At 40.9% G+C, this 25163-nt stretch overlaps 1 protein-coding gene across 1 annotated transcript; it reads right to left on the reverse strand.

Moving 5' to 3' along the window:
- Positions 1 to 3068: 3068 nt before the first annotated feature.
- LOC137290908 (opine dehydrogenase) lies at positions 3069 to 17531 on the reverse strand. Its single transcript, XM_067822111.1, has 2 exons — positions 17401 to 17531; positions 3069 to 6191 (listed from the first exon to the last, which is right to left on the reverse strand). The coding sequence occupies exon 2, from the start codon at positions 6161 to 6163 to the stop codon at positions 4946 to 4948; it is 1218 nt and encodes a 405-aa protein (XP_067678212.1). The 5' UTR covers positions 6164 to 6191; positions 17401 to 17531; the 3' UTR covers positions 3069 to 4945.
- Between the last annotated feature and the right edge of the window lie 7632 nt (positions 17532 to 25163).

Consider the following 25163-nt stretch of genomic DNA (forward strand, 5'->3'; position numbering starts at 1 on the left):
TTGCTGAGTGTGGCGTAAAATAATCGCACTGGCGCTGATCTGAACGGTCCAACATAAACTGACGGTGCATCTCTGTTATTTGCTACTTATTTTAAGATGCAGGGATATAAATGCAGATTTGATAACGGGGCCATAGGGAAAAAGACTGATAGTTTAGGTATGCCTTTGAGAAAAATCATGTCAGTTCCTTTAATTAATGAAGCATGTCTAGATTCGACCCAGATTCTGATTCTACCATCTTACCATCTGAAATGGGATGCATGTCAGTGTAGATGGGATATTTGGTATTATCAAAATGTCAAAATTACTTATATGTATTCAGAAACTAAGCGTTGGTCTAACCTGTAAACTTGAGTGCTGGATATCCCGAACACTATGACTGCAAGAATAGTTCACTTTGCTTTGTCCCGGACCCGTAAACTAAACCACAAACAATGTTATCATCCAAAACGGCTTTCCTGTTATTCTCACAAATAAAAATAGCCGTGCCCATGTTTAGCTGTAAGATTAAGAGTCCCATAGATAAACAGGGTGAAAATCGCTTTTAAATCATTCTTAACTTGTTCAGATTTTCGATGAAATGAATCATGGTGTGTATTATTTCTTTAATTTTAGTCGTGCCGCCACGGCACTTTGAAAACGTGAAATGTTATTTTAATATTTAACGTGCATACAAATTCAGCACTATATCGATCGCTAAAATGTCATTAAACTTTGGGAAATAAATAAACAAATTTAGTGAGTGAGTGAGTTTAGTTTTACGCCGCATTCAGCAATATTCCAGCTAAATGACGGCGGTCTGTAAATAATCGAGTCTGGACAAGACAATCCAGTGATCAACAGCATGAGAACTGTTCTACGCACTTGGGATACGATGACGTGAGTCAGACAAGGCAGCGAGCCTGACCACCCGATCCTATAAGTAGCCTCTTTCGACAAGTATGGGATACTGCAGACCGAAGACTCGGGTTCAACTGCGCACATGGGTACAATGTGTGGAGCCCATTTCTGGGGTCTCCGCCGTGATATTGCTTGAATGTTGATATAAGCGGCGTAAAACTAAACTCACTCACTCGCTCAGTAGTTGAGGAATTGTTTAAGGAAATAAATAAAGGTTGATATCAAGTGAGCTTGCCTTGTATTCCGACGTAGGAAATGCTGAGACAATATAACTATTTTCCTTGGTTTTTTTTCCCGTTATCTCTTCCACCATGTCAATTCGTATCGCACTTTTTGATTACACCATGTTACTCTAAACTAGCAGTCACCACAAAACATGTGGCAGTTCAAGGCATTTCGTTGTAAACAACCCTTTGTTGAGGAACTCGACTCTGTCTTTACAGGGCGAAAGTTGTCACAGCGCACTTTGAGTCGGGAACCAAACATGAAGCGAGCAGTTGGTTCGTCGTAACATTATTTCAAGAGGCGAGTCTGTCATTCAGGAAACAGTAGTGGGCGTGGCCTTAATTTCGCATCATGGCAACACACGCAAACAGATAGATGAACGGCTCATCAAATGTCAGTGCTGAAGTAGTATGAAAATTTGGTGATTGTGCAATACTTAAATAGTTTCCGATAAATGTTCAGAAATGATACCGGGTACTCAGAAAATCCCTAAATCAATTATCTTGTATATCAACTATTTTGGTATTAGGATAAAGGAAACAATGGATGAGTCGTAAATGACGTTTTTCATAAAACATATGTACTCGAACCTACGGAGAGTGCCTAACAATTGCATACAGCAGTTAGCAGCAGAAACGTACATTTTGACTTTGATGAAATTTCAAGGGTACAAATGACGCGATTTGTTCTCGTGCAAACTGATCTATTTGGGACGATTTCACTAGTAGGGTTTAATCAAACGTTGGTGAAAACGATGGTCATAGAACAGTTAACACTTAAATTTTAGTTGTGTCCAAAAGTTACAAAATAAGCACCAAAAAATCTATTTTGTATTTCCGTTAGTACTTTACAAGAACAGAGAAATCGTCACCTCCATTTTCACCAATGTTTAGGGCAAACATTTAAGTGTTTCGATGTTTACCTGTAAATGGTCGGTATGTTGGTTACGTACGAAAACAAATAGATATCAAAATGTTTTTACTTGTGTATATCAGCTGCAAAAGTGAGTGTGTATGTTTTTACTTTAACATTACGGCGGGGAACACCAGGAACGAGCTTGACATACTGTACCCACGTGGGGAACCCGGGTTTAATGAATGAATGACATAATTCGGCGACACAAAATCGACTTAGCCACGCACTCCGAGCTTCTTCACAAGCTTGACCCGAGAAGATCCGGGTTGAAATTGATCTTCAGTAACCCATACTTGTCGTAAGAGGCGACCAACGGGATTGGGTGGTCAGGCTCGCAGACTTGGTTCACACGTCATCGCATCCCAATTACGTGGATCGATGCTTATGATATTGATCACTGGCTGCTCTATATTATTCAGACCGCCGCCATATAGTTGGAATGCGACGTAAAACTAAACTCAGTCACTCCCAACAAGCTTACGACACCCCACGAAGTTTAAAATCACATACCAGTCAAAAACGTTACAAAACACTCGGTTTATTATGGGATATTACCCATAGTTGTATGAATGAGATGAACTGAATTTTCCAATCAGATATACAAATTATAGATCTCATGGAGTATTTGTTGATATTGGTCTCCAGAAACTCATGCTTGTCAACCGGCCACTAACGGGATCGGATGGTCAGGCTCGATGACTTGGTTGACACCTGTCGTCGTGCGCGAAGATCGATGTTTACTGAACACTGGATTGTCTGGTCCATATAGGAGGAATGTTGCTGGATCCGGCGTTAAGCAAAGAGCAAACAAATCAATTCCTGTTTACATAATTAGATGCTGATGCCCTCCCTACATTCCACTCACGGTTCATCAGTTAGGATGTTCAATAATAAAACGAACATCAATGCATCCATAGTGATTTTGATCATTGGATTTTTTACTCCAGACTCGATCATTTACAAAATGCCGTCATATTGCAGGAATGTTTTTGAGTGAGGTGTTAAATGACAAACAAAATTAATGCCTGGAAGAAACACTCAGTTTAATAGCCTCAACACTCATAGAGACAATAGAGAGACAAAGAGTGGCTTCACGTCCCTCATACAAACGTAACAAACAGCAAAACACGCGATCACTTACAGTTCCAGTGTACTGTAAATACACAGGTTTGGTTTTTGTTGAGCATTCTTTGGCAGAATAGCCGTGTTGGAATATTACGGTTTGAGCATAGTAACAACTTTGGTATGTGTACGTAATTGCACATCACTACATAATGCCTTACCACTGCTCTTGAACTTAACATGTTTTGCTTCCGTTTAAAGCTCCACGCTGTTCTAATTGTCCAGCATATTGCTCCGATCTTGGTCACCTAATCAGTTACTGCGTTCAGTCAAATAGCACAAATCTAAAGCATGGACTTACTAAACTCCCAACTAAGGTAAGAGACTCTACGTTCATTATTTGTCAGAACTAGAGTTTCACAAACGAAACTTCACGATAAATACATTTTCTGATTATTATAGCTCTTAATTATTAAGTGAATTTATGCAACTATAGATGTCGTTAAAATTAAAACGTAAATACTAACTTCTATAAGAAATGAAAGAATGAAGTAGTATTATACAATAATTACGAAGCCAATATCAGGTGATTATTAATATAATGATTATTATAAATAGTAATCTCTAATCACATGATTATCATATGTATGTCACCGTGATGAAGCCACAGACATTAAAATACATACAAATATATATATCTAAAGATTATGCTTTTAGAGAAATCTGTTCTTGACATAATAAAAAGATATATTTCTTTCGAATAACTTGTGATTTCCCAAAATATATTCCACACACAAATAGCATGGAGTTCAGATCTTCTCATGACAATTCAGTTTCAGCTTTCACGTGGCAAGATCTTGCATATTATATCTAAACAATCAGGAAAACGTGAGTTGTTAACAATGTGATACCATAACAACACAGACAGTACATCTACAAACAGTAAATCATATTTATAAACTAAAATGCTCTGGGCAAGGGTCTACACACGGGAGAAGCTCCACTATAAAAATGCGAGTAACAGATACCCAAAACTATAGTAACGCTGGATGTAACCGACAAGAGTTATCTAACCTTTCCAACTCACGTTCGAAGTGCAACAAGGGTTTAACCTTCGGGAATGTACATACATATGTGAACTGCTGATTGACAACCTTCAGTTAAGCCAGGGCTCCAGATAATTCTGTAACATCGGGAGTACGTACGCCATATTTTTTCAATATAGGAGTACTTAAACCCTTAAAGTACATTTGGAGTACTGAATGGAATTTAATGGAGTATCAGTAATCTTGCATTTAGTTTCATATATACATCTCAACATTGCTACGCTTGTGTAAACAGGCCAATAAACAATAACGGAGTTCGTTTTCAAATAAACAGGTCCATAAATGGTTCTACAACAGTACACCATTACTGTGGTGCATATCTGCTACGTTGTCTGAATTATTTCATACCGTATGGTGGTCCTTTATCTGGTGCTCTGGTTAAGCGATTTTAATGCCATTTCGAAACACAATACCAGTTACAATATTCGCGTCTAAGTTGCACGTACCGAGAGAGCAATGTGCAGCATACTGGTATTCAGCATGGCAAGAGTACAAATGCCTTCATTACGCTTCTTTTGTCCCTGAGGTCATGTCACATGGGTGTAACACATATGTAACATATATTATATATAACACATATGCCTGCCTTCTTAGAGATCATGCCAAATTGAAAAAAAAGTAGTATAATGCCAACAAATTAAAAAAAAAGTAACTACATAAAAAACATTCCTCAGGTTTCTGCATAAACGGATGACGTATGACGCCAGTTATGTTTAAAGACGCCATAGCGTCATTGTTCACATTATACTAACAAGGGCATCAATTGTATTGATGCCATAACGTTGTGGACATCTCGTACTACCAATGTCTTTCCCCGTCAGCTTATCGCCGACAAGGAGCTCCTTGCCCAGCTGTTTCTGACACCAGGCTATCACCTCATCATGGTAGGGGGTGGGGACACCCGCGATCTGGGCGAGCCCTTTGGTCACAACCAAGCCGTCCGGGACATCCTCTGTCAAGTACCTGTAGCGAAAATCTGGAACAAATTTGCCATCTTCTGTTTCTTTCATTGGATGGAGGAGACCGTCATATGCCGTGTCTGTCTGCATGACAGTCAGGAGATTAGTTGTATCTTTGATGTATGGCTTGTGATCGCGAAGGTACCAATCGTAAAGGTGAAGGACACCGGAAAGGTCCACTTCCGGTTTCTGTGCCGCAATAGCTTTCGCCGTGGCTACCAATTCGTCACTAACACCACCAAGGTAACGAGCTTGATCTTCGTCAAGCCCTTGGTAGAACAAGGGCTTCTTGTCAAGTGGTTTACCATCCCAATCCTTCCACTTGCCGTACATTATTGGAGGATGGATGATAGACTTTGTGGCAAGAATTGGTTCAATATAGTTATGTGCCTGTGTCAGAATAGGTGCCTTTCCCATCACCTTTTGAACAGCTTCCAATGGGTCGTACAAAGGCTTGCTCTGGCCTCGAATTAAGCATCCCATGAGATTTACCTTCACCATCAGAATCTGAACAAACTTGCCGAACTCTGCAATTCTACACGCCCAAGGCAAAGACTCAAAGGACATGATGGCACATTGCTTGGCCTTGTCCTTCAGCACATCAAACACCTGGAACTCAAAGCCAGGTTGACCGGGCATCCCAACAATGGTGGTGTTAGGCTGAATGTACGGTTCAATGGCTTCGAGGTAACTTTGATGGGCAAACGCCGGAACAGTGAAAATTATGACATCTGCTCCCGGAACAACCTTCGACGGATCCTTGGTGATGCAGTTGAGTTTTACTTTAAAGTCTACCGGGTCCCCACTTTTAATGTCACCTTCGTCCACGGTAATTCTAAGATCATTTTCCTTCATGATGTTCGTCCATCTTTCTGCCTCGTCAGCAAACGTCGTGAGCACTCTTGTCTCTATGTCACCACGTGATGCAGCAAGACCAGCTGTCACGTGGGCGCCGTTACCTCCACCACAAACCAGGACCGTGAGCTTCTTCGTCATTTTGGTAAGTCTGATGAGTAGTTGCTACCTGAAAGCAGAATTACAAAACAATGTTAGGAAAGTACAAACGTAATGGTCCATAAACAGCATGACAAATCGGTGAAACACTATATCTGTTCCGTTTCCTATCATAAGCCCCAATAAGAATAAGTAGTGAGTGAGTTTAGATTATAGTGCCTTTAGCAATATTCTTCAACATCACTACTGGGAGCACCAGAAATGTACAGACTGTACTCATGCGTGGAATCGAGCAAGGGTCTTCGGTGTGACGAGCGACTGCATTAACCACTAGGCTACCTCACCGCTTCATAAGCGTCAATAGACGAGTGAATGAGCTGTGTTCAATGATGTTATATACAGTATACCCTGGTTATAAGGCCACCGCTTGTCTAGAACATTTGGCATTATATCCAGGGTGGCATTCTAACCAGGCAGGACAGTTATGCAATCAGAGGGCAAATGCAATCAACAAGCCGACTGAGCTGATGTCTCCTGTAATGAACCCTGCATGGCTGGATAATTCCAGCATCTAGGGGCTTCAGGTGACTTCTTGTTGTAGTTGGTAGGAAGTGTATTGTCAGATGTGTTATCTCATCGGGGATTACAAGACTACAAGCATTAATGAGTTTGGTCAGTTAATTTGAGTCATGTCCACTAACACATTAAGGTATCCATACTACAAGCAGCTAGTGCAATTGGCATTACAGTCAATGAAAAATTACTTTGAATAACACCTTCGTTCAAAAAACTTCAGGCAAATGGAATTGTATCCATTTTTACGTCATAACCAGGGTATGATTTCAGCAGTAAATATGTCCTGACAAGAACATGGCATTATCTCCAGGGTGCACTGTATGTATTAAAACACAGCAATGCAATAGACGACACTACTTGACAACAACACTCAAACCCAGAGGTAGAATTACTGATGACGGCAGGCTAAAATCGTCGACATAAATGTGTTGTTGAACAGACGACGTCGTTTAAACCAATTTGTAATTAACCACTTCCTTGACCACTAAGTTAGAATCTATGTCGAAACGACGCCTGTACACAAGAAAGAAGTAGTATAGCCATGAAACTAGCTGCATTCTTCAAATTCGTGACATGCATGAACAGCGTTCGAAATAGCCACTGGCACGCTAGATTCAAAACCAATAGGGTCAGTAAATTTGCATAGTCACTGGATCGACTGGCTTGTGAATTTTCATGGGGTCATTTTGTAAATATATCACCATCCCTCTCTTCGAATTGTTAAGTTATAATAGATTTTTAAATCATGCAAGATTATGGTCTAATAAATGATGGTATTTTAGTTTTTGTAATGTTTGGGTCAGTTTCTACATTCAAATTCTGGGCTAGTGAAATACTTTCAGGCACATCTAGCCCGAATGGCAAGCAAAAGTTGGAAACTATTTCGCACACTGTGTTGGAACGTACCCATGGACTTCCATCCACTCTCGGACCAGGGGTTAAAAAATCCAAAAGCCCGAGACAAGTTAGATTTCATTTCGGGTAATAAAATAGTGGTATTTTTCCTGCCATGGGGACCTAAATAATTTCCACTTACGGTTTCAAACTGCAAATAAACGTAGATGTCATTTCATATCTGCTCAAAAGATTGCTAATAAATGAATTTCGCAATAGTAATGAAGAAGCGTTATCTTTCTTTGCTCTTTATCACTCTTGATTTTATCATGGAATCAGGGTAAGTGGCCAGGATAGGTTACTTTCTTTGGAAAAAAATGAACCTCTGGAACCACGAAGAGCAACGCGGGTGCCGTTACACAAAATGATCTGAGAGCTATAAATAACCGTAGGTAGGGAGGTACAGTCGATGAAATTTAAAGATAAAAAGTTTAGCATTTAAAAATGTGCCACTCCCCAACCCACCCATCTCCACAACACACAACACACACACACAAAGAAAAAAAAAGTCATCTAAAGGTTTAATTAAACAGCGACATGTCAGGTTTATAATGCTAAGTAGAAAGCAGCACACGCTATCATTTGCCACACCCATGATGATGATGATGATGATGATGATGTGAGTGCGTGACTGAGTGAGTTTAGTTTAATGACGCTCTCTGGAATATTTTAACTATATGGCGGCAGTCTGTAAATAAACGAGTCTAGACCAGACAATCCAGTGATCAACAGCATCGATCTGCGCAATTGGGAACCGTATGTCAACCAAGTCAGCGAAGTTGACCAAAAGAACCCGTTATTCATCTCTTACGAAATGCATAGTCACCTTTTGTGGCAAGCATGAGTTGCTAAAGGCCTACTCTACCCCGGACCATCGCAGGTCATAATGGAAGCCTCACACTCCTTCAGATATTGATTAGCGAGTTAACATGTAATCACCTAGGAATTATTTAAACTAACTCGTGAAATAAGAGCCGACTTATCTTGACAATGTTAATGGTGCTTATATATTGTAGGAGCTTTGTCATCTAAATGAGGTAAAACGAACATGATTTTGTTCGAAGAATATCGAGTTTCCATAGAACGGAATCATGAATACTGCAAAATTGCGACACACTTTTCCCTGTGCAGTTGTCAGATATATGTCAAGCTGTCTAAAATATGACCAGCTACACAAATTATGTCCGTGATAATAGCCGCCCTGAACAGATGGTTAGTCGTACATACAACTGCCTTTAAAATCAAACTGGATTGGCGATTTGGTGCCTGACTTTGAGAGAGTGGATTCCATTCCCATATAGAAGTCTACCCAGCAAAAGTATTAACAGCTCTAGTCTACTGAGAATGTGTAGTGTTAAAGTAAGTGAGTGAGTTTAGTTTTATGCCGCATATAGTGTTAAAACATAACGTGTTTCAGCATAGGGGAAGCCAGCAAACAGAAAATAGAGCGTTTACAGACTATGCAGTTAGGCAAGTGAGGGACAGTGGACGAACGCTGAACAGCCAACCCAGCCCATATATGTGTGCCTATGTGTTAGCCGGACTTATCCGCCTTGCCTCACGAAGTTCTACTGTGAGAATGAAAACGTCCATTCTTTGTACGCCACAGTGCCTCGTGTTATTTTAAGGGTGCCAGAAGTGTTACACATATTTATTTTCCTTCACAAATATGCAGTTAATCCCCGGTGTGCAATCTTTCTGTAGCAATACAACTCCTGAGACGTTTTCAGCTGGTCAAATCCGCAAGCACCGTAGTATTGACACAATCGTGTCGAACCGGGATTCTAACTCACAGCAGAAGATTGTAATTGTGACAGTTTGACGCGACGCACAGTGAAGTGGAGTCGACCCATTCATGCCATCTACACGCCTTTAACTAACTAAAGATCTGAGGGTCATAAATTCGTCAAACGGTGGTTTGAAAGGGTGTACGGGACTGTAAGACCCTTGAAAATTCCGTATTTCCTAAGGCGCACCCGAAGGAAATACTGAATTGACACGGGTCCCGGACACATTTTCAAAACATCGTGTGACGAATCTATGACTCTCAGATCTTTTAATTTAGCTTATCTTTAAACAACATTCAACATTCGGCTGGATGAGACGCAAAAGGTTCGCCATGATTTCCTAAACGGTTGTAACGGGAGATGACTCGGCTTAGTTTCTGATAAAAATTATCAAATTTGAGGTTTTGTTAAGAGACAAATATAGAAATATTTTATTTTTTTAATACAAATCTTTGCAGATGCGACAGCTATCTTGTTGACAGTGGCAAACTCGGTTGTAACGGTGGCTTAGCTGATTCGCTTCTCTGAGAATGCGGAGCCAACGATGGGAGGTAATAAAATTATAGGGCCGAGCCGTAGATGCATCCAGAGTATAGTGGAGATTAATCGGAACGTATACCCTGGGGATATGGAGGATGAAGTAATAGGGGCACTATTGAGTACACCGTGTGACAGTGTAATTTATTACCCTTAAGATCTTTTAATTTAACTTATCGTTAAACAATATTCAACCTTCCACAGAATGAGACGCAAAACATTTCGCCATGATTTTTTCTGAACGGTCACAAGGGGAGATAACTTGGGATCGCTCAGTTAATGATAAAAATAATCAAATTTGAGGTTTTGTTAAACAAGCTAAATACAGAAATATTTTAGATTTGGATATATTTACTGACACGAATAAACTAAAATTTATAGCAACAATTACATTACTCTGTTAAACCCATAATTGCATACGCCGACTCTAAAATTTCGAAGCGACCAGCCATGTATCAGCCACATCTCATCTAAGGTCAAGGTCATTCGTACAACTCGTGTAGTTTGTCATGTGGCAAATTTGACAGGGTTTACGGTTCGTACACTCTGGCAAATGCGCCTACATGTTTCTGTATGCTGTAACTATATTGACCACTCAGAATTCGACAAAGCGACACAGCTTCAGTGAGTGATGGAGAGATTTGTGAAGTTAAGTGATTGTGACGTCATAACAATGTCACAAAAGTCGGTAAGTCATTGTGATTCAAACACATATGTATAGCTCGACCAAGGTGCATATCCCTTTGACGACAGTGTAGGATGATAACAATACTGAACAGCAAAAGGAACGCAAGTCTGGGTGTTTGTTAATGTTTTTAAACAGAAGATATAAACATGCTTTTATGAGCTTTCATCATTCAAAAATTGCGTTTCTTTTGCTGTTCAGTTAGAAAAACTCCCCAATTTGGTGATTGTCAGAATAGCAATTCTCCGCGGACGAGACACCCGAACCATGTATAGGTTTGGTTCCAGTTAATGGACTAGTGATATTTACCAGCAATACATGCATTATCTTTGTTGTACAGAAAGTTGTGCGATATACACAGTGGAATGAAAATACTGTGTAACAGGTATATCTTCGGTAGATGTCATTCCTGAAACTAGATACCAGAGCTCTAGTATCTTATACCGAAACTGCTGACAGCCAGTTCTTATTTCTTACGAGAATGGCTGCCATTTCTTACTTTTTCAAACCTGGTGACTGCGGTAAATCAACAGTACAAGGGATGTTTCTTTACTTACGGCCACACGCAGCAGTGATTAGGGTTACAACGGGCAACACGCAGTGTTAGGGTACGACGATACGCCGTGGTTAGCTTAAAAAGACACGCAGTGGTCAGGGTACGACGATACGCCGTGGTTAGCTTAGGAAGACAGCTGTGGTCAGGGTGCGACGACACGCCGTGGTTAGCTTAGGAAGACACGCTGTGGTCAGGGTGCGACGACACGCCGTGGTTAGCGTGCGACGACACGTAATGGTTAGCATAGGACGACATGCTGTGGTTAGGGTACAAGTGGTTAGGGTACAAGTGGTTAGGGTACAACGACACGCAGTGGTTAGGGTACCATGACATCCAGTGGTTAGGATATGACGACACGCTGAGGTTAGGATATGATACTACGCTGTGGTTAGGGTACGACAACACGCAGTTAACAACGTGCATTCTTGCACATACAGCCAGCAGTGTCTACAGGTTCACATGAATGTTATCAGTGGTTATCGCGCTACCAGTAGTAATTGTCAGGGTACAACACGCTATCAACAGGGTAAATAGGGTTGGGGGTATTGCTTAACGTCGCACTCAGCAATATCCCAGCTATATGGCGGTGGTCTGTGAATAATGGAGCCTGGACCAGACAATCCCGTGATAGACAGCTTGAGCATCGATCTAAACAACTGTGATAAGATGACGTGTCAGCCACGTCAGCGAGCTTACCACCCGATCCTGTTACTCGCCTTTTACGACATGCATGGATTACTGAAAATCATTTTTTAGCATGTAGTGTGTATAGTGCACGACGAAATGCCTATAGCAGTTGTTAGGGTACCACCACAGAATGCCATAGTCTGGTTAGGGACCAGTTGAAATGTTTAATAAAAAAAGTCTGGCGTTTGAAGACATTCCACCAAAGGATCAGTGGCTCAGAACATTCTGTACACACCAAAGTCATCATTTTGCAATAAAAACACCATCCGTGTTTAACCATACATTACTTTAAATTAATCGTTAAACCACACACACACACACACACACACACACACAAAAGAAAAAAGAACAAAAGAGCAAAATAGTGTTTCGCTTAACTTTTCCAAATAAGTATGGATTATTTTTACATTTTATACTAGTTTATGATATTCGTGGACCTTTACACCTCTTCCCCGACAGAAGTGTCAAAAATCCATGCACGTTTTGGGAGTCACAATTGCATTTCCTCTAGTGTAAAAATGGAAAAAAAAATGTTGGGTTCGGGTTGAAGTTTGGGTTCGGGCAGTAATGAGAAACAAGAACATTGCTATATATGGTCTTACTTAAATATCTAGCAATTAGGAAACTTTCTCAAACTCTTTCATATACCTAACAACAGGTGCTAAGGTTGTCTGAATTGGATGATACATGTTATCGTACCCCAATTGGGCAGATGGGTGCGCATGACATCAGTCACTGGATGGGACCGATAAGTAGCGCACGGCGCTACGGCTGATAGTTAGCGTGTTCCTTTGAGTGCCAGATGGCGCCCAGGTTACTTCGGGTACCAAATTTCCGGAGACAGGCGAGTATTCAAGAACAAGTTCTGGTTCCAAATTGCGCGAACGCCAAATATGACTTTACTATACCGGACAATGTGTACAACCATGCTTGGCTTGACAACCGTTGATAGGGTTAGATCGGAAAAGTGTTATTTCTGCAAGGACTCTCGGTTCCTTATTGTCAACCATGAGACGATTCGATACGATATGAAACGTTGTCACCGAAAGTACTAAAATTTCGTTATGTCCCTTGACCTATTTCCAGGCCCCATTGTCTGGTCCAGGCTTGAATGTATACAGACTGCTGTCTTGTAGCTACAACACTGCTATTACCTCGTTGAACAAGGAACAAATCATATAATAACGGTACAGCTGGAACAGAACTTTCGAAGTCCGTACCGAATGCGAGACACGCATGTGGTCGGCAATGACAAACTTACTGACATGTCGACTCGACCAAGCAACATGGTTAAATACCATTCAAGCGACTGATAAATGTCCACTGTATGTCTATTTTCGTCCCGAGACATGCATTTCACAGCCAGAGTAAACGAAAGGGCGATGTGCACGTGCGAAAGTCCCAAGAAAGTATTTCCCGTGCATCATGCCTGGCCAACTCATGCGCTGTTCTTTCAGTTCAACTGAGTGTACTTGCATACCTTTTCAAATGCGGTTTTCAAAACGTTGCTGGGAAATATTTAGGCGCTGCGCTCTCTGAACATTTGTCCTGGTTTACTGGACCACTCGGATACGATGTTTAATCGTTGAAATAATCAGTTATATAATGTTTGGTACCTCGTACTTTAACCATCTAACATCCCAGAAACTGGCATAACCCGCACTCATGAAACAATTCAGATGGTTACCAACAACCTTGACAAGGACGCTCGCCAAAAACAATGCAGTGCCACAAAACAATTCCCACAAAACACGAAATTCGGCATACCTTGGTTTTTGGCCATTGACGTGAGTCGAGAAATCCCGCAAAACCCAAGATAAAGTCGCGAAGGTAGAAGAGACTCATGAGACTGTCAACCGTGAATGCAAGACTTTCCGACTTAGAACACGACGTGCCACCGCACAAACTGGTCCCTTACGAGTAGGAAACATCAACAGATTGACGTGCAAAACGTTCATGGATTCAGTGAGTGAGTGACTAGGGTTTTACGCTGCTGTGTACAGTACCAGCGTCACATCACGGCCTCTTAGCTAAACGAGGTAGAAAAGCTCGAGTGAGTGAGTTGAGTTTTACGCCGTGCTCCCGCTATATGGTGGTGGTCTGTAAATAATCGAGTCTGGACCAGACAATCAAGTGATCAACAGCATGAGCATCGATCTGCGCAATTGGGAACCGATGACATGTGTCAACCAAGTCAGCACGCCTAACCACCCGATCCCGTTAGTCGCCTCTTACGACAAGCTGAGTCGCCTTTTATGGCAAGCTTGGGTTGCTGAAGGCCCATTCTACCCAGGACCTTCACGGGTCAGTAAAGCTCAAAGTGATGAAGGTGTCACATGATTAACATTCAACACACGGTTACGGTTTTGGTTGAGTAAAAACGAAATCGAGGCTAACCGGGATTCGAAACCAGTCACGGGTTCCTGGCATGCCCAAAAGATGCAACTCTCCACAGTGAACGCGGGCTCTGTGGATGTGTCCACCAGACGTACTCTATTGAACTCGGTACTTGCTGTCGTTCTTCAATGTGGTTCGCCGGCTGACCCTCCAGGACCAAAACCTTTATGACTGCTCTCTACTCAAGCTTATCCATTCCTGCCGTTTCTATAGGAGTACATGTTCAGACGTCACATGACCGGAAACATGCGCCATGTGCATGTCAATATTATGTTTATGTGAATCATAATCGATTTTTCAGTGTCATACAGTTATTTTTATCATGTACATATCAGAAGCATTTTAGGCTCAAGGCGTTTTGATGGACTCTCATATATAATTTAGTTTATGAGTTGATGCGTTTTGATGGACTCTCATATATAATTTAGTTTATGAGTTGATGCGTTTTGATGGACTCTCATATATAATTTAGTTTATGAGTTGATGCGTTTTGATGGACTCTCATATATAATTTAGTTTATGAATTGATGCGTTTAGTTTATGAGTTGATGCGTTTTGATGGACTCTCATATATAATTTAGTTTATGAATTGATACGTTTAGTTTATGAGTTGATGCGTTTTGATGGACTCTCATATATAATTTAGTTTATGAATTGATACGTTTAGTTTATGAGTTGATGCGTTTTGATGGACTCTCATATATAATTTAGTTTATGAATTGATGCGTTTAGTTTATGAGTTGATGCGTTTTGATGGACTCTCATATATAATTTAGTTTATGAATATTTATAATTTTGATTTTAACACATAATCCCATATAAATTGAAAAGGAGTGAGTTAGTGAGTTCAGTTTTACGCCGCACTCAGCAATATTCCAGCTATTCGGTGGCGGTCTGTGAATAATCGAGTCTGGACCAGACAATCCAGTGATCAACAAAATGAGCATCGATCTGCGCAGCTGGGAACCGATGACGTGTCAACCAAGTCCGCGAACCTGACCACCCGATCACGTTAGTCGCCTCTTACATGGCAAGCATGGGTCGCTGAAGGCCTACTCTACCCGGTACCTTCACGGGTCGAAAAATTGAAAATCTGTTCTTGCTCCATTTAGGGCTTCAACTCTGCGAGGAGGACCAGGCAGTTGGGGAAATAATCTGGTTCTGGGACTGTAAATCGGACTATTATAGATACGGATCTGATTTTGCATTTGTAAGCTAAGCATGCTTGTCGGAAGGGGATCTCGATTGATCTGATTTGTTAAAGTGGTTCATGCCTACCATCGTATCCCAGTTGAGTATGTCGATGCTCATGATGTCAACCACTGGGATTTCCTATCATGACTATTATTAGGGGGCACTATAATTGAGCTGGAGAGATAAACCGCGCCTTTCAAGCCAATACTATAGAACTCAAACAAGTACTATGCCCATATAAGAAAAACTAGGTTCATACCACAAACATCTTGTACTAAAATCTTCTGAAACACATACAACACACAGCTGTAGACTGTACAGTCATTGCCTTAGACCTGCACAAGTCTCGAAGGTAAAATTAAAAGATTAAACAATTTCTAAAACCGATAAATATCAGACTGGGAAAGGTTCTTTCATAACAATATCATAATACCAGAGGTTGCCATAGGTAACGCAACGTATATACAAATATATGTAGAGAACTACAAAAATACCCCATGCATGCACACAAAATATAACTAAAAAACCTATACGTGTGTGTATATACATACATACATACATACATACATACAAAATTAGAATAACAAAAAACCTACACGTGTGTGTGTTTAGTTATTTTAGTGAGTTCTTGTAGTTAATAACTGCAGCTTATATCATTCCTAAATATTAGTTGGCATTGGGTAATTGGAGGAACTCTTACACAGACGGGAATCCTTGACTCTTCGAAGGATAGACTTACTAAACCCCCATGACCTCGGCATCAAGTGCAGCCTTGGAGCAAGGCCATCCAGACTTATGCTGGGAATTATTTATGATGAGGGGTATTAGATTGCGCGATTTTCATGGGTGATAACACATCTGCCCGTTCACAAATCAATGCGTACGTCTGCGTAGCGCATTACAATATGCACCAATGAAATTATCTGAATATACAAGATTTATTCGCGATGGTATGATTAAAATGGATAAACCTCGCGTCGCTTTTCGCATATATACTATACAAGCAAAAGCTGGTCGAGGAAAACAACGTGACTGTATACCACAGTGAACTTTACTTGACCTCGAACATTGACCCTTGCGTGACCTTTTCCCTTCTGGAGTCGCCAGGTTGTAAAGGACGCTAACATTGGATTTCCATTATTCTCGCAACGATTATTATGCCTCGAGTACTCGCCATACCATGCGTGTGGATCAATACATTTTGTTATATTGAGCAATATGTATTTTATCCAAACACTGGCGGATGCAAGGGTGGGTGGTGGTGTCCAAACCCCCTTATGAAAATGATTACAGACCAGGGCCTAGATTTTCGAAGCTGCCTCAGCACTAAGTGGCATCATTACCATTGATTTACGACTATCTTAGTGCTAAGAGAGCTTCGAAAACCGAGTTCCATATTGAAATTAATGGTTTGCATGCATCGGCAGAGCCCAGGGTGTTTAAACACTCCAGGATCCGCCAATGCAAGAGACGCATGAAATAGCATAGCATGCAGTCTATGAAATCTTTCATTGTACATATACCTCCAACCTTGCTCAGTTCTGACTTTACGAGAACGGGTAAATGTTCAGATGTGATTCAACTAGTTTCCCTTGATAAGGATATTATTCTGTCTTTCAGAAAACAGATTATCACAACATTTAATTTGTATACTACATATGACAATTTTTTCATTCCTGTTAAACACTAAGAAGTGTACAATCACCAGTCATTGTTCAACAGAGACCCGTCCTAAATCATGTACAGTGGATGCATGTTTTCCGAACATATTTAGGAAGTTTGCAACAGGGACAATCATATCATAATGTAAAGATATTTGTACAAATGCATCTCTAATCCCTTCAATGTGTCGCGACTGACTTCAACAATTCATTTTGCTCCATTTTGGAGAAAAGCTGGAAAGACATTTTCCAATAAATCTTTGAAGGGTAATGTTAAGCTCTTTCAAAAAATGTGTTGATCTTACCTACAGAACGAAATAAACTCCTGGTAATTCCAAACACAACTCCGATCGCCAGCAGCAGTCTAACGCACTGAGCAGACGACAGCCTCTGACCTTGAACATGATATTGAGGCTACTAGCGTGCCATTCCAAACAATGCGCCCCACGTGATTTGATGTATGTCCGTGCGACGTGTTGTTTTGTTTGACCGCAATACTCTCGCGCAAAACAAACGTAAAGAAACGGAACTGTGGATTGTCATAGGGAGTAACGTCGGTGTGGAAATCTTGTTTCTTTAAGTCTGTACATCTGAAATCCGTCCAGAGTCAATGGTAAACTTTTCACCCGAGTCGGTAGGACTTCGAGCACACCAACTTTCATTACTTTCAAGGGCTGAGAGGTTCACAGCGCGCCAACACCTTGCGAAAAAGAGCAAACAAAAATAAAAATTCATGCAATGACCAGATTTGTGTATGCTTCCCAATATAGGGTTGCCTTCGGTTATTTATTGAAGTTGCACATGTGAAACGTGGTATCATTTATTGAGGTTGCTCATGGGAAACAAGGTATCAGCTATTGAGGTTCCTCAAGCGTGAATATCCCGGTTAAAAATCCTCCGTGACAACCATTCTTGCCAAGAGACGACTAACAGAATCGGGTGGTCAGACTCGCTGCTGGTCTTACAGCAATATCACGATGTAGGGACGCTAGAAAATGGGCTTTACACATTGTACCCATGTGGGGAATCGAACCCGGGTCTTGAACACCAGGCTACCCCACCGCCTCAGTTTAAACTGAAAGGAGCTCAATGGGGTGAGTGAGTCAGAACATGACGATGGGCTGGGTGGAACAGAAGCAAATAACTTGTATACTACAGCATAGACGTACAGCTGTCGAGTGAGTTTAGTTTTACGGCGCACTCAGCAATATTCCAGCTATATGGCGGCGGTCTGTAAATAATCGAGTCAGGACCAGACAATCCAGAAATCAACAGCATGAGCATCGATATGCGCATTTGGGAACCGATGACATGTGTCAACCAAGTCAGCAAGCCTGACCACCCGATCCCGTTAGTGGCCTCTTACGATAAGCACAGTCGCCTTTTATGGCAAGCATGGGTTACTGAAATCCTATTCTACCCCGGATCTGCATGGTGGTGAAACATTACGCAACATTCCGCTGCGTGGTGATGAAACATCCATGCACGTCCAGTCAGAGGCAAACTGTAGCGCAAATGGGATTGCGCAGCGTAGAAATTATGGCCAGTTTTATTACATGCGAGCAAGGAACCGATGACGTGTCAACCAAGTCAGCGAGCCTGACTACCCGATCCCGTTAGTCGCCTCTTACGACAAGCATAGTCGCCTTGTATGGCAAGCATGCATATGGGTTGCTGGAGGCTAATCCAAAGTGAAGCCTATACCTAGTAAATACTCCATCTCAACCAGTTTCATGTGTAAATGCAGCATTTACCTAATTGGTTTCCGTTATTACAATGGTTTGTGATGAAAACCTGGGCTGGGGGAAACACACAAGTTACATACACCACTGAAATATAACAGCTGTGCATTATTTGATGTTATGCCATGTTTTAATGCAAAAACATGATACCATGGTTTGTGCTTTCGTTAATCACCGTTTAACTGTTGACAGGATAATATCGAAATCTGTACGATCTGACACTATGCATGGTGACGTGACTTTGAAAAGATGTTGTGTCGACAGGTCTGTACACAAATTCAGTATGGCGAGGGTCCAGCATTGACGTTGATGCTGGCTTGGCAACGACGACACAAAGACGAAAGTGGGCGATTGAGGGGAGGCGAATGATGTTCCGTGTCTAAAGCAACGCTTGTTCCAATTCAAATGACGTCAATGACACAATCTGACATACGCGTGGATAAATCTGTCGTGTTCCATTTATGTTGAAAACTTCTCAATAGAGATGAGATCGTGTTTCAATGGACTCTATTGTTTGTCTATCTCATTTTGGGCCATTCCAGTTTCCAGAATGCCCACGGAGCTGAGACGCTGGTTTTCTTTGCCGTTGACTAACGTACGCGCAGTTTAGGTTGAAATTATGGCGTTTCCACAACATTCTGAGGCTAAAGAATAATCAACCGTCTTCAGTTTTCAATATGAGATGTGTGCACTTCGGGTGTAAAAAACGTGCCAAAGGTGAGCCTGTTCATTATACACAAAGTGCACGTGCCAAACGTGATACGTGACATCAAGTTTCAAGCAAAACGCTTTACTGCATGTTTACATAGGGTTATTTATAAAACTTTTCAAACAACTTTTCTTTTATACAATTTAATGCTATGCAGAGTTACATTTCACCGTTAATATATTATTTCGGATATCAAGGGTAAATATTGAAACAGTTTTAGATAGTTACGTGTTATTTCGGATATTAAGTATATTTACTTACCTTTGACAAATCCACATAGCAAGGTTTAGCAATTGACGTATTATCTGCTATTCCTTTGATCAATATTATCTCCTCTGAGAATTCATCTCATGCTGTGCTTCCACGTGCATATTGCATAACAGGTAATAATACATCACATGTAATCATCACATAAGACCTGAATCTGTAAGATTGGGTAAGTCCAAGCACGAGAAACACGCCAAATGGAAACCTTTGTCGGATAATCTGAGTGGTGTTACAATTACTTATGCATGCACTGAACAGAGCCTGAAATGTTTGACGCCAAATAAACAGGTGTCAAACATGTAGTAATAGCAGCAGCAATTTTTTCGTTGTATGAAATTTAGTTACATGAAAAACTCATGGGCCGTTGCTTCAGAATGTCAACTCAACTTCACCGTTGTAAAACTAATATATACACGTATTTTCAGTGTATATGATTACTGTTAGTACACTTTTGTCTAAATATCAAAATGGGGTTTAACTTGACATCAAATTAATCAAAAGTTAACACGACGTTACGAGTGAGTGAATATTGAATATTTATCCTGCGTCAGCAATTATCCAGCTATATGTGGTAATAGGGCCTGACGTTTAGCGGTAGAACAAGGCAAAAGGTCGTCAATGGTGATAATGAGAAGAGCAAATGTTGGTGAACTCATTATCAGGACACACCACATCCGATTCACTGTCCAGAATGACCTGTGGCAATGAATGTTTTTTTCATTACATCATTTCTGTGACATAAGACAGAATTCATGGTAAATGGTATGTATGCTGTACATACGCTTTATGGCGAAAGGTGATAAACACCAAAGGGAACACTTTGTATTGTTTTACAGCTCTCTGTACCGTCATTTGTCACACCGATTATGCTTGTCGTAAGAGGCGACTAACGGGATCGGGTGGTCACGCTCGCTGACTTGGTTGACACATGTCATCGGTTCCCAACTGTGCATATCGATGCTCATGCTGTTGATCACTGGATTGTCTAGTCCAGGCTTGAATATTTACCGACCGCCGCCATATAGCTTGAATATTGCTAAGTGCGGCGTAAAACTAAACTCACTCTCTCAGTTGTCACAACATACCGATTATTTATCAAAAGGGATTAATCTCATGACAATTAATAGTTTCACACTATTATCAGTAGCCTTCTGAACAACATGTATTTACTTTGATTACAAAATGCCATTTAGAAAGTGGTCAAATGCAACATATGTCATATTTGGGATTTCACTTTTTAGTAAAGTACAAATTCTTGTACCTTTTGGGGTTGAGTCCCAATCGGGATTCGAACCCGCGCCCTCAGAATCAGGTACCTAATCTCCAACACACAAAGTCAGCCGCCTAGTCCGCTCTGCCACCGCGATTTCCACAATGTCTTTTACTTCTTACTGATTGAAACCTAGTGTAAGTAAATGTGAATTAATCTCTTGTAATATTGATTTTGTAGGCACACGGGCCATTTACCGTAACGTACCCTTCCCTTGCTAATGCTAAAATCACAAAAACTCTGTGATATATCGTAAAGCTTCTGTTGTACAAAACACGAGGACTTCATTCTCGATGTGAGCAAGTTCTCTGCCAGTGCTTCTGAGGTGATTACGACTTTGAATGTGTTTAGTGGACAACATATTGTTGGTTACCTTGTGAAACACCTCATGAATACTGATTTAAGGACAGTTGCATATATTTCCGGTATACTTCTAAACCTAGAATATTGTTTTCTCGTTAACATTAGACAAGAGTATTCCAGATAAAAATCGTTAGAGGGAATAGTACCGACCCTTCCCCGGCTTGTCAGTTAACAGCAAACAGTAAACATACGGCTTATTGTGGAACAGGGGTTGGGATAACATCAGGAGGACAGTTAGGATGATGGTACCCATATATACGAGAGCTAATTTACATTCCTCAACCCACAGACTAATAAAAATATTTATAACACATGTCATAGATAAGATAACATATGATAAAACATTTTATTGCATAAACGTTCCATGCAGAAACAGTGACAATGTTATATAAACCACATAAACAAGATAAATAATGAATCAGAGTAAAAACACATGTAATAATACAATAATACAATACATGTAATAATAGTAATACAAATGTGTATAATGAACTAGGAGAATCGAGAGATCTTCCAAATTTGTTTACACTTGTACATGTGGTCGCAGAGTATTTCCATACCATACTGACGGGCAAAAGAAACTTTCTCCTCGATCAATTTGGCCTCACTTAAAACATCAACAAGAAATAGGAGTTTGCAATTTATAATTTGTGAAACAATGACCCAGGCACGTGCTATGTACACACGTTCGATTTTTAACAAGGATGATAACGTATTGAACAGGTTATGCTCGACATAGGGTCTAACTGGAGAATTCGCGACCAATGGATCCTTTCGGGAAACACAGCAAAGCGTGAACAGAAGTCTCTAATAGGGAGTACGTACACCTCTGGATAGAATACATGCAAACACACGTCTTCTAACTGAAGTTGTGAGGCGTTTGATGAGGTCAGCTGAGATCGCATAGATTCTTCGACAAGGGCTTAAGTCATTTGCTTTGTTGTAAAAGGTGGATGCAGTCTTCGTCGAATAACTCGAGCAAGGTGGTTCCATACATGCTCGCCTGGTGACATGTCGAAAAGCATGCAGGCCATGGAATGACGTTGACGCTGTTGGCATAAAAGAAGTTCTGGACACCTCGAGCGACGATGTCTGTCTGTCAGCAGCCTTCCTCGGTGCGGTCGGTAGGCCCTGATGGCATTAGCCCGAAGTCTCCTTAACATTGTCCTTCGACTCACTGGGTGACCGCATGGTGCTGACGCTGATGACGTTACCGTCGGGAATCGGTTTGTGAGGTGTAACGTCCTCAAGCGACGGTCTACCTGCGCAACTGCCACCCGGGATCTGCATGTCTGGGGCATGTCTGAGGTCTGACCAGTCCCAGTCTGTTGGTAACGTCGATGACGGTTCGTGAGGGTCACAGAAGGGCAGTTTAAGGTTCTTGCTACTTGATCCGTTCTAGCGCCCATTTGCAGCATTTGGCCCTCTCTCAGTCTGCCGAAGTTGACCTCGGCATTGCAAAGTGGTTCTCTGCTGAAGTATAATCTTTATTCGATCTGCACATGCGTTTACCCTTACTTGCAAAACACTCACGTTTTGCTGTTTTCGAGGCAAAGTTGTCAGGAGGTCCGTTTGAGCGCTGATGTTGGTCAGAATCGAACCTATGTTGTTGGCAATAACAATGGGGCAATTTACATCATGATGAGGTATTCGATATGGAAACTAAGCGTTGGATCCAGATGCCAAACCAAATATTTTAACAACGCACCGTATGGACCGAAAATATATTTCCTTTACATAAATACCTAGAAACATTATTATTTTAATCAGTCTGATTCATAAGTATTATTTTCAAGAAGTGTCTGAGGTATTTGCCCTTTTATCCATTAGTTCCCATGTAGTAAATGGTCTTGAATGCTATGACAAAACGACAAGTGATGCGGACCCACATTAACACGGAATCTCTGAAATGAACATGTTTTTAAAAAAAATGTTCATAAATATTCTTCATAAAATATAATAAAAAGGACCCCGAGACTTCCTTCAGTTCTGAAACTGTAACTGTAGCAATCTAGATTTGCCCAGACTTTCTTGGATGTATTTGTTTTTATACCTGTATGACAGACAACTGCGATTTAGTAAGTCTGCCATACAAACCTTGAAACAAATCTTTCCAAGAAGGCCCCTATTAGGCTAAGAAGCTAGCGAATACTGAGTACTGTTCTACACCCAATTATTTGAACTTAGTATGTCGCAAAGACGCTGAAACATAACAGGTCATCTGGTACGTTTAGAATAATTATGTAGTAAGTCTTGTGAGTGAAAGGGTGATTGAGTGAGTGAGTCTAGTTTCATGTCATTAGTGAGTGAGTGAGCAATATCACCAGAACCCAGTGAGGAATCGAATTGGGTTTTTCGGCGTGACAAAAGTACGCTTTCACCAGCAGACTACCTCACCGCCGTTACTGTCATTAGTAGTGACACTAGCTTGACAGCCCGTCCACACATTGACGAAGGCGTGTTGGATGTGGTTCCAGATCAGGGCCCACTTTCACAAAGCGATTTTAGCAGTCTGTATTATAGCATGGGAATAACAACTTAGCTCACTTCTTGCAAGTGGGCCCAGGAGAAACAAACTGTGGAATATGGGTATGTGCCTGTGTCCCCTTCCACGAGGCCACCCTAGCGCTACGACTGGCGTAAGTCAAAACGATGATGACCTTAGTCAGGATCTCAGAACTACCACCGCTTCGTGGAGTTGGCGCTTGTGAAGGGCGTCATTGCACGTGCAACATGAGTGCGTGCATACGTGATCATATGACGTTCAAACATCAAATAGCCAGCTGCCATCTATGTCCGCCGGTACTGACTGACATTTGGATCGATGACTCAACTACAGACCCGTGCCAGTTATATTGGGACACTTGACGCGATTTCCATATAATTACATGTTAATTTTAAGTAGCATAAATAATTTTCATGAATCTAATTTTCGTTAGATCCACGACCATCGTGTGGGGAATCATCTTACCTACAATCACATAATTTCTGTTTAATTTTCAGTTGCTCATTTTTGGAATGGCAACAACTTAACCAACATATGTACAGTGCCGTGAACGTCTTTAACATGGCGGCCTATGGGAGTGTTCATTACGGAACCATACGTAAGTTGATAAATGTGATGTCATTAGTTAAATAAATTTGAACTGAAATTATGTGCGCAGAGCAGAGATGATTTCGCATTTCTCAAGGTTTACGAAGATCCATCCTAACTGAAATAGCATATAAATTATGAAAATTAGGCCATGTGTCCGAATATAAATGGCCTGAGTCTGTACAAATTAGTACACCAGGAAAAATCTCATCACAGGCCAACGCCATCAAGCATCCGTCAGTTGTAATTCTTTAAAGGGCCAATTACATTTTAAACGAAATTTGTATCTTGCAGTTTCCGACCAAAACACATTTCTATAGTAAATACTGGGTTCTCTAAGTACTGAATTATGTTGTTTTGATGAATACAGTGGCATGAATACAGTGACATGAGTGACTGTCGTGTTACAGAGATGTACGTATCTGGACTGACATGTCATAACCTGCTCATTGTGTTGGCATTAGTAGGCACGTGTTACGGCATATAACATAATAAAACGTAATTTGTAATACTTGTAGCAAATTGTAACAACCCTTCAACTTTATTCCAATTTGCGTATTACAATTTACTACAATTTTTATTCCATTTTACGTTTTTGTTACAAGTTGCTGTAAGTTTTACAA

Source organism: Haliotis asinina, chromosome 7 (genome assembly GCF_037392515.1).
Source record: "Haliotis asinina isolate JCU_RB_2024 chromosome 7, JCU_Hal_asi_v2, whole genome shotgun sequence".
NCBI classification, from domain to species: Eukaryota; Metazoa; Mollusca; class Gastropoda; order Lepetellida; family Haliotidae; genus Haliotis; species Haliotis asinina.

What these genes read in the sequence shown, in the direction of transcription:
- LOC137290908 (XM_067822111.1), bottom strand. Translation starts at nt 6,163, where the DNA reads ATGACGAAGAAGCTCACGGTCCTGGTTTGTGGTGGAGGTAACGGCGCC.